General features: G+C 43.5%; 1 protein-coding gene across 1 annotated transcript in view; it reads left to right on the plus strand.

The window, feature by feature from the left end:
- The window catches only part of LOC119598604 (obscurin-like), a gene marked incomplete in the record, with an annotated part of 290,330 nt that overhangs the window by 257,341 nt on the left and 22,989 nt on the right, over positions 1 to 10,000 (plus strand). The window contains 9 exon segments of the mRNA XM_037948278.1: positions 1 to 84; positions 200 to 358; positions 553 to 800; positions 890 to 1,045; positions 5,842 to 5,987; positions 6,399 to 6,632; positions 6,740 to 6,860; positions 6,968 to 7,297; positions 7,519 to 7,756. The exon segment at positions 1 to 84 is cut by the window's left edge and continues 116 nt beyond it. Coding sequence (XP_037804206.1) covers positions 1 to 84; positions 200 to 358; positions 553 to 800; positions 890 to 1,045; positions 5,842 to 5,987; positions 6,399 to 6,632; positions 6,740 to 6,860; positions 6,968 to 7,297; positions 7,519 to 7,756 — 1,716 coding nt within the window.

Consider the following 10,000-nt stretch of genomic DNA (forward strand, 5'->3'; position numbering starts at 1 on the left):
CCCGTTCCGAACATGAAGTGGTACAAGGACGGCCAGGAGATCAAACTTGACGACCGCTGCTTCTTCACCTACGACGGCGATCGGGTGAGTTAGGTGGATGTCTGCCTGCGCGCGCTTCGTTCTCGGAGCCAGAAGTGAAAAGACATGATTACTGGATATTTCTTGAACTGATACATTTCTTCTTTGGTCTCTCATCCAGACATACCTTGAAGTCCGTCCTTGCAAGGGATCCGACTCAGGAATGTATAAGTGCGTAATCCAGAACAGCCATGGATCAGCTGAGACGGAATGCGAAGTGTCCATCAGGAAGTGCTACGAACCTCCATTCTTCACCAGCACCTTTACGAGAATGGATAAGGTGAGCTCTCTCCGCTTATCAGTGTATTGTGACCATCAGGTTTTCGTCGATAAGAAGCGAATCAAATTGTACTAGCAATACAATATTTGTATATCATCGGAAAACACACACACTGAGTTTAAACATAGACATCCAGATACAGATGCTTTAACGTGAAGCACATACCACTCACGCAAACGCCTGCTTCTTTACAGCTGCCTGGTAGTGAGGTTAAGATGTCAGTGAGGTACGACGGCGTGCCCAAGCCCAAGCTCTCCTGGTTCCACAATGGCGAGCCCATCCTACACGACGGCGACAAGTACCGCATCAGGAAGGAGGGCGATGGCCAGACTCTCACGGTGAAGGAGCTCACCTACAGCGACTCTGGCAACTGGAAGGTTGTTGCTAAGAACCGCGAGGGAGAAACTGAGCACGAGGCAGAACTCAACGTTTCTGATGACGTGTACGTTATCATCAGCACTTGGGTATTTCATATATAATTTGTTGAATACATAGTACTGGTATTCACACCTTCCTTTCTTCTCGTTTCAGAGATCCTAACAGGCGCGTGGAGGCCCCTGTGTTCATGAAGGTGATTGGAGACCAAGAGCTTTTCGAAGGCTACAATGCTCTCTTCAAGGCCGTGGTGTCGGGCAAGCCAGAGCCGGAGTTCAAGTGGCTCAAGAACGGAGGGACCATCGTGGCATCGTGAGTAAAATTTCAGAGGGCATAATACACACACAGACAATGTCAGGCGATTACAGCAATAAAATCAATTAGGTATGCATACGAAAACCCTAGGTCGTTACTTAGCAACAGCATACTTCTTATAAATAGACTATCACCACAGACTTTATGACACTGTGGGTTTAAAACTCGTCTCGTTCGCTGATCATTTACACTTACGAGAAAGTCTAATAAAACCCAAAATTAATTCAGGCTCACTGGACTGACTCGGCTCGTGCTCAGTTGGTATTCAAGGCCCGATACAACGACTGGAGGGAAAGGATATTGGCAATTTAGAACACAACGATGATCATGATAATGAAATTGATAGCAGAGATAATGAAAGTAACAATGATATTAATAGTGTTAATAATGAGATGATGATGATGATGATGACAAGGGTGATGATGATGATGATGATGATGATGATGATGATGATGATGATGATGATGATGATGATGATGATGATGATGATGATGATGATATTGATAATAATAATGAGAATGATTATCATTATTATCAATATTGACAATAACATTAATAATGATGATAATGATAATAATAATGTAATGTTAATGGTGATGATGAGGATGATGAGGATGATAATAATAAAATTAATAATAATAATAATAATAATAATAATAATAATAATAATAATAATAATAATCAATAATAGTGATGATGATGATGATGGTGGATGATGAAGATGATGATGATGATGATGATAACAATGATGACTACTATTAGTTGTAATATTAACAACATGATGTGATGATGATGATTTATATTACTAATACTATCACTTCTAATATTATTATTATTATTATCATCATCATTATGGTTATTGTTATTTAATGATACAACTACTACTACTAATAATAATAATATTATTATTATTATTATTGTTGTTGTTGTCATTATCATTATATTTGTCATTATTATTATTATTACTATCATTATTGTTATTGTTATTATTGTAATTATTATCATTATCATTATCATTCTTATTAATATTATTATTATCATTATCATTACTATTATTATTATTATTATTATCATTATTATTATTATTATTATTATTATTATTATTATTGTTATTATTATTATTTTATTATTGTTTTGTTATTGTTATTGTTATTATTATTTTCATTTTTATTATTATTACTAACATTATTGCTATTATTATTATTGTTATTATCATTATCATTATCTTTACCATTATCATTATCATTATCATTATTAAGCTCAGGCGAGCTATCCGTGTAGGTGCTTGGAACATCCGGTCCTTGCGGCAGGATGAGTGGTTACCTCTGCTATTGAGGGAATTGGAGCAATTGGGAGTTGAGGTGGCTGCCCTCTCGGAGGTGAGAAGACCTGGCTGCGGCACGATTACTATGGGTGGGTACACCTACTACTGGTCGGGCCACAGTGATGGTAATCACCTCCAGGGAGCAGCCATAGCCATTTCCAGCCGTCTTCAGCCCTCGGTAATTGCGGTAACACCGGTTGGTGAGCGTATTATGGCATTGAGACTGAAGCATGCTTTTGGCTTCATGTCACTTATTGCTGTATACGCTCTTACTGACGTTTGCAAACTCGATGTGAAAGAGGCGTTCCACGCCAATCTCTCATCTGTGGCAGACAATTGCCCCCGGCGAGATATTCGCATTGTTCTGGGTGACTTCAATGCGGTATCCGGCTGTGATCGAGCTGGCTATGAGATGTCTGTCGGCCCCCATGGCTCGGGAGTTGATCTCAGCAGCAGCGAGGACATCCTCCTTCTCCGTTACTTTGCTAGGTCCCAGAGAATGAGGATCACTGGCTCCTGGTAACAGCGCTCCAACCTGCATCGCTGGACATGGTATAACGATATGGGTACAGTGGCCAAGGAGATTGACCACATTCTTGTTAGCATGTAATGGAGGATCCTCCAGAACTGTAGAGTTTAATAGAGTGCCGAGTTCTGGAGCACTGACCATAGGCTGGTTGTGGCTACACAACCAGCCCATCCCTCCAGTGGCCACTCTTGATACCTGATGGACCTACTTGATAACCTGCTGGACCCAGTTTCTCTGTAGGAGCTCTTCAAGCATGAAACACTTGAAGCAGCATAGGAGTCCAAGGGCAAGGCAGAATTCCATCTCCCTGGAGACATTGGAGGCACTTCAGTGGAGGCCACTGAAGTGTGTCGCATGGCTCAGCTGAATGGCAATTAGGTCTTGCGTCGCTTTTGGTGTAGGGCTCGGACACTGCTGAGAAGGGACAAAGAACAGTTTATCTGGAATCTTGCTGAGGAGGTTGATGGCCATTTCTTGGCAAATGACCTTCGCCCTGTCTACCAAGCCCTGAGAAAGCTGAACTCTAAGCCCTCCTCGCAGTCCATTCAGTGGATGGACAGACCATCTCAGATCATGTTGGGGTTCCTGAATGTTGAGCTGAATATTTTGAGCAACTGTACCAGGTAGACCCTCCAACAGTTAACGTGGATGCAAGCGATATCACAATACCTGTGCCGGACCCACCCATCAGCAGAAACCTCCTACCCTAACGGAGGTTAGGATGGCGATTTCCAAGCTGAAGTGTGGGAAAGCTGCAGGCATATGTGATATTTCTGCTGAACTTCTAAAGGCTGGGGGTGAACCTACGGATTGGGGCTTGCATGCAGTCTTGACTGCCATCTGGCAGTCTGGTACCATTCCCCCTGACCTGATGAGGGGCGTGGTCATCCCTCTCTGGAATGGGAAAGGGGATCGTTGGGACTGTAGTAACTACTGTGCATTACACTGCTCAGCATACCAGGCAAAGTTTTCGCCCACATTCTTCTGAAATGGATACGCAACCACCTACTAAGGCACCAGAGACTGGAGCAGTCTGGATTCACTCCTGGCAAATCCACAATAGACCGAATATTAGCGCTTCAAGTAATTGTGGAATGCTGTCGTGAGTTTGATCGTGGATTGCTTGCAGCCTACATCAACCTCAATAAGGCGTTTGACTTGGTGAATCATGAATCGCTATGGGAGATCCTGAGACTCAGGGGAATTCTGTCACAGATTATTGGCCTAATAGCAAGCCTATATACCGGTACTGAAAGTGCTGTAAAATGTGGTGGGGATCTGTTAAACTTTTTCCCTGTTAATTTAGGGGTGAGGCAAGGCTGTGTCCTTGCACCAACACTTTTCAATACCTGCATGGACTGGATAATGGGCAGAACTACTACGTAAAGTCAGTGTGGAGCAACAATGGGCAATATCAGGGTCTCAGACCTTGACTTTGCCGTTGATGTTGCTATCCTATCTGAGTCCCTGGAGTCACTGGTGGCGGCTCTTGATGCATTTAGCAATGAGGCGAAGTCCTTAGGCCTAGAGGTCTCCTGGACCAAGACCAAGATTCATGACTTTGGGGGCCTGTTAGGGGAACCCGTTCAATCGATCCATGCTTGTGGTGAGGACGAAGTCACAGAGAGCTTTGTATGCCTTGGTACCATAGTCCATATCACTGAGCTCTCTGAACTCGATCAACAAGAGCATTTGGAGATGTCGGTACCTATACAGAAGGACCAAGCTACGTGTCTTCAAGGCCTCAATACTGTGAAACCTGGAAGCTATCTAGTGCCTTGGAGTCATCTTGGTGCCTATTGTAACGTCTCTTTGCCGGGTCATGGGTTACAGATGGCAGGACCACGTGTCCAACCGACGGCTACACCGTGAGACTGCCATGGGATCTGTTAATCGCATATTCCAGGATCGCCAACTCAGGCTATATAGGCACCTAGCTCGCTTCCCTGCGGTTGACCCTACCCATCAGTTTGTCTCTTTGCGTGATAATCCTGGGTGGAGGAGGCCCGTGGGACCACCCAGGAGGTCATCTCTAATTCGCGAGGAATTAGAGATGGGCCGAGGGCCTGCCTGGAGACTCACCATGAGGGACCATCGTGGCTGGAAGTGAAGGGTGGATGCGGCTATGCGCCCCCGTTGGCGTTAGCTCCTTCATGATGATGATGATGGTGATGATGATGATGATGGTGATGATGATGATGATGATGATGATGATGATGACGACGATGATGATGATGATGATGATGATGATGATGATGATGATGATGATGATGATGATGATGATGATGATGATGATGATGATCATCATCATCATCATCATCATCATCATCATCATCATCATCGTTGTTGTTATCGTTGTTGTTATCGTTGTTGTTATTATTATTATTATCATTATTATTATTATTATCATTATCATTATCATTATCATTATCATTATCATCATCATCATCATCATCATCATCATCATCATCATCATCATCATCATCATCATCATCATCATCATTATCATCATCATTATTATTACTGATGTTACTATTATTGTTGTTGTTATTATTAATAATAATATTATCATTAGGCTTATCAATATTATTATTGTTATGGTTATAATTAATATAATCATTATTATCATACATTATATCGTTTTACATATGAAACATTCTATGCTAGATTGCATATGATTCATATTCCATTCCATAAAACATGAGGCGAGAGGAGTTAGATAGATGGATGTGTATATATACAGATACTAAGACCAAAACAAATGGCTGGGAATAAAATCACACATGAAGAATACACATGTATATCATTTCAACACAAAGACGCAATAGATACTATAGGATATGTAGCAGGCGTTTACACGCGCAGCCTCGACTATACACTTTCCTCGCCCGAGACCTCTTGTAGGCCCGAGGCTCTGAATGCGCCCCGCTCTTCCCTTAGGAACCGCGTTATTATGGAGCGCGATCCCGAAGGTCTCATTCGTCTCACCATTAAGAGGATCACACCAGAGGACGCCGGCCAGTACACTCTCAAGGTCTGGAACGATTATGGAGAAGCCATTTGCCACGGCAAGCTCATCTGCGAGAGTAAGTGCTCCTTGTAAAGTGGCAACTGTATGATTACGTGCTAAGTATGTGACATCTTTATTAAAGTCATATTTTTGTGATTTACATACCACATGCAAGTAACATTACACAAAATGTCAACACAACAGTACGTACATCCAGTGCTGCCTCACAATGAATTCATGAAAATCAACAATATATTAAAATCATCCCACTGAATATGTGAAATGATTGTTTTGAACAACAGCCTTAATGTCATTTTCAGAACTAAATGAACGCGCTAAGACAAAAGTTGAAGTTGATTTTCCATACACAGAAAAAACTGTTAAAAAAATCATGTATATTTTCAATCGTGTCAATACGGAATTCCCCCCCCCCCCCCCGCCGCCTCTGCTCCAACCCTGACTAAATCGCCACCGTTTCCCCCGGCAGCCTTGACCAGCAGGAAGAAGCGACCTGTGGGTGACGAGTACAAGGGCTTCGACAGGATCAGGCGCTCCGGCGTCCCTATGCCGCTGCCCGAGAAGCCTATGATCAGCGCTCTGGCAGACCGCCGCCTCACCCTCTCCTGGATGCCTCACCTCGCCGCGCCCCAGACCATGCCCTGCACTTACCAGGTGGAGATGTGCGATGCTCCCGACGGCGACTGGTTCACGGTTAGGACAGGTACGCAACAACTGTGAGACGAAGCAGAGGGAGAATGAGATATGTTTCGTTTTTTTTCTATGTCTGATGTTAAGAGTGTTCCCTCACGCGTGTCCTCTCGACCCCAGGTATTCGCGGCTGCAGCGTTGACATCACCAACCTCATGCCAAAAGGCGACTACAAGTTCCGCGTCCGCGTAGCAAACAAGTATGGCGTGTCTGAGCCATCTCCTTACGTCGCCACCCAGAGGTCTGTATCTCGTGCAAGTGCCGCTCGTATCAACTGGCATGATTAAGTAAAAACGATACTTGCATGAGTGTGATCAGTTTCATTAAAGACGATTATATCTGTTTCAGGTTTAAACTGGAATTGCCTCCCGTCCGCTACGAGCCACAGATGGATCCCAACTACGAGTACAAGGGCGATGGACCATACGTTCCCGAAGGCTTCAGGATCAGCCGCGACTCTCAGGGCAACTATTTCGCTGCCCCGAGGTTCCTCCGCCTGCCGCACAACACGCAGTATGGCTTGAAGGGCTTCAATGCCAACATCAAGTGGTATGCGTATGGATACCCAACCCCGAAAGTCAGGTTCATGAAGAATGGGCAGCCGCTTGAGGTTGGAGACAAGACGCGTTTCAAGTACAGCCAGGAGGTGACGGGTGAGATCTGCCTCTACATCGATAGGTAAGATACCAATTGGACTCGTATTTTCTTCAGCACGCCTCTGTTCGTGTGTATGTAAGTACACATAGTTTGTTTCGTTAAAATATCTTACACGTGAGTTTCGATATCATTATTTTCGATCAAGAATTTCAATTATAATGTTAGTTTCACATCTAACATTTCACTGATTTTGTGACCCTTTTCTGTAGACTGAAACATACCAAACAATCTTTTTTCATTAGGATGACCGAGGCCGATGTGGGCACGTACGAGTGCCTGGTCCGCAACGAACATGGCGAGTCACGACAGCGCATCAAGATGGACATCTGCGAGTACCCGCGGGTGCTGGAGCCACTCGAGGAGCTCCACCTCAAGGCCAACTCCTCAGGAAAGATTGCTTGCAGAATCACAGGCTTCCCTCCGTGCCAAGTCCAGTGGTTCAGGGACTGGGAACCTATTGCCTTCACTTATAAACTCAGGGTAAGAAAGGAATGGGTGTTCTATGCCATATGTGTGTGTGTGTGTTTGTGTGTGTGTACGTGCGTGTGTGTGTGTGTGTGTGTGTGTGTGTGTGTGTGTGTGTGTGTGTGTGTGTGTCTGTGTGTGTGTGTGTGTGTGTGTGTGTGTGTGTGTGTGTGTGTGTGTGTGTGTGTGTGTGTGTACACATATATATCTATATATATATATATATATATATATATATATATATATATATATATATATATATATATATATATATATATATATATATATATACACATATATATACACATGTGTATGTATGTATGTATGTATACATGTAAGTGTATATCTATCTATCTATCTATCTATCTATCTATCTATCTATCTATCTATCTATATATATATATATATATATATATATATTATATATATATATATATGTATATATATATGTGTGTGTGTGTGTGTGTGTGTGTATGTGTGTGTGTATGTGTGTGTGTGTGTGTGTGTGTGTGTGTGTGTGTGTGTGTGTGTGTGTGTGTGTGTGTGTGTGTGTGTGTGTGTGTGTGTGTGTGTGTGTGTGTGTGTCTATGTCTGTGTGTACACACGCACACACACACACACACCACACACACACACACACACACACACACACACACACACACACACACACACACACACACACACACACACACACACACACATACACACACACACATACATTGTGTATATATATATATATATATATATATATATATATATATATATATATATATATACACAAATATTTACCTACCTATTTACCTATCTATCTATCTATATGTCCATCTGCCCCCCCCCCATCTCTCTTAATAAAAGCTCAAATATTTGGATTTACCAGAGCAACTGAGGCGGAACATCTTTTATTTTGTTGTTTACGTATCTGATAGCCGTAACTAACTGCACCAGGCAGTCAGTCACGCCTCTCCCCAATCTACCGCACAGGGAGACCCAAACCATCGCAGCAAATTAACACAACAAGCACCCGTCAAGATCCATCACGCTTCTTTTATCTCCTTCATTCCTTCTCCTCAATCTCACTTGGTCTGCCCCTGCTTCCGGAGGAACCGAAGGGAGAACGCAACTCATGGTGAACTGACAACCCCCCCTCCTTGGCATGACAGACCCCAAATCTCGCCCATGCTCTTTCACCGCCCACCCTGAACGAAGCCCGCGCGCGTCCATCTACTTATCTACTTTCCTGACGCCGTGTGGCGAAGACAAAGGCTGACCCTTTGTCTTCGTGAAGGATCGCGAGCGAGAACTGTCATCACAAAAGAATAAAGAGATCCAGCAGCGGTCGGGATATCGGCCTGCGTGTTGCTTCGCTATTAGCGGTAAAAGGGCGCTACCTTAAATGTATGGTAAGCGATTGCCCTAATATCTGTCAGGCAACATATTTGCTTCTTGAAAACATTTTTAACTGGACGCTCTCGGATATTACTGATGAAGTCACTTTCTACTCTAATGAAGTAGTGACTATCGCTTGTGCTTCCTCTCATCAAAATGAATAAAAGGAAGAGGAAGACCCACACAAACTTTCTCCTGTGCAGTTAAGAAATCTGCGAAAAGACATTCGTGGACGATAGAGTAACATGCAAGAATATCAGGATATTCTTCTCGGAGAATACCCTGATTCTCGTCAGCTGAGAACTAGAAATGAGGTGGAAATGCTCGGTGTAACATACGATAACAAAATGACATTTAAGCGACACATTGAACATATAGCAAGAAAAGCGAAGGCTTTCTTGGCTGTTGAATGGCAAAGAGACTGTACGAGGCTCAAATACACTCTGCTAGAATACGCACCCCTCACGGGGGGAATGGGGGAGGGGCGGTGCAACTAATCATCTCTCCCTTCTTGACAAGATTCAGGAAAGGGCCAGAGGAATTATTCAAGAAGATGAACCCGAGAGTGAACCGAATCTACCAAGCCTGTAGCAGCAGAGGGACGGTGCTGTACTCACTATAATGTTCATGATCCATCGTCAGCGTATAGCCCACCTACAGCCCCTGTGTCAGTCTCCGCGACAGGCCCAGCGTATCACCAGAACAGTGGAATGAATGCCTGCAGCCTTGGCTGAACCCACTGTAGAACGCGACATTACCAAGGCAGTTCATCCCAAGATATACCAAAATTTGGAATCACTTTTTAAGTGCACATTTAGAGGTTCCGAGACATACCTTACAGGGTTTTCTATGTACAGTAAATGTTTGGTTGCT

This window comes from Penaeus monodon, chromosome 41, assembly GCF_015228065.2.
Source record: "Penaeus monodon isolate SGIC_2016 chromosome 41, NSTDA_Pmon_1, whole genome shotgun sequence".
Lineage (NCBI taxonomy): Eukaryota > Metazoa > Arthropoda > Malacostraca > Decapoda > Penaeidae > Penaeus > Penaeus monodon.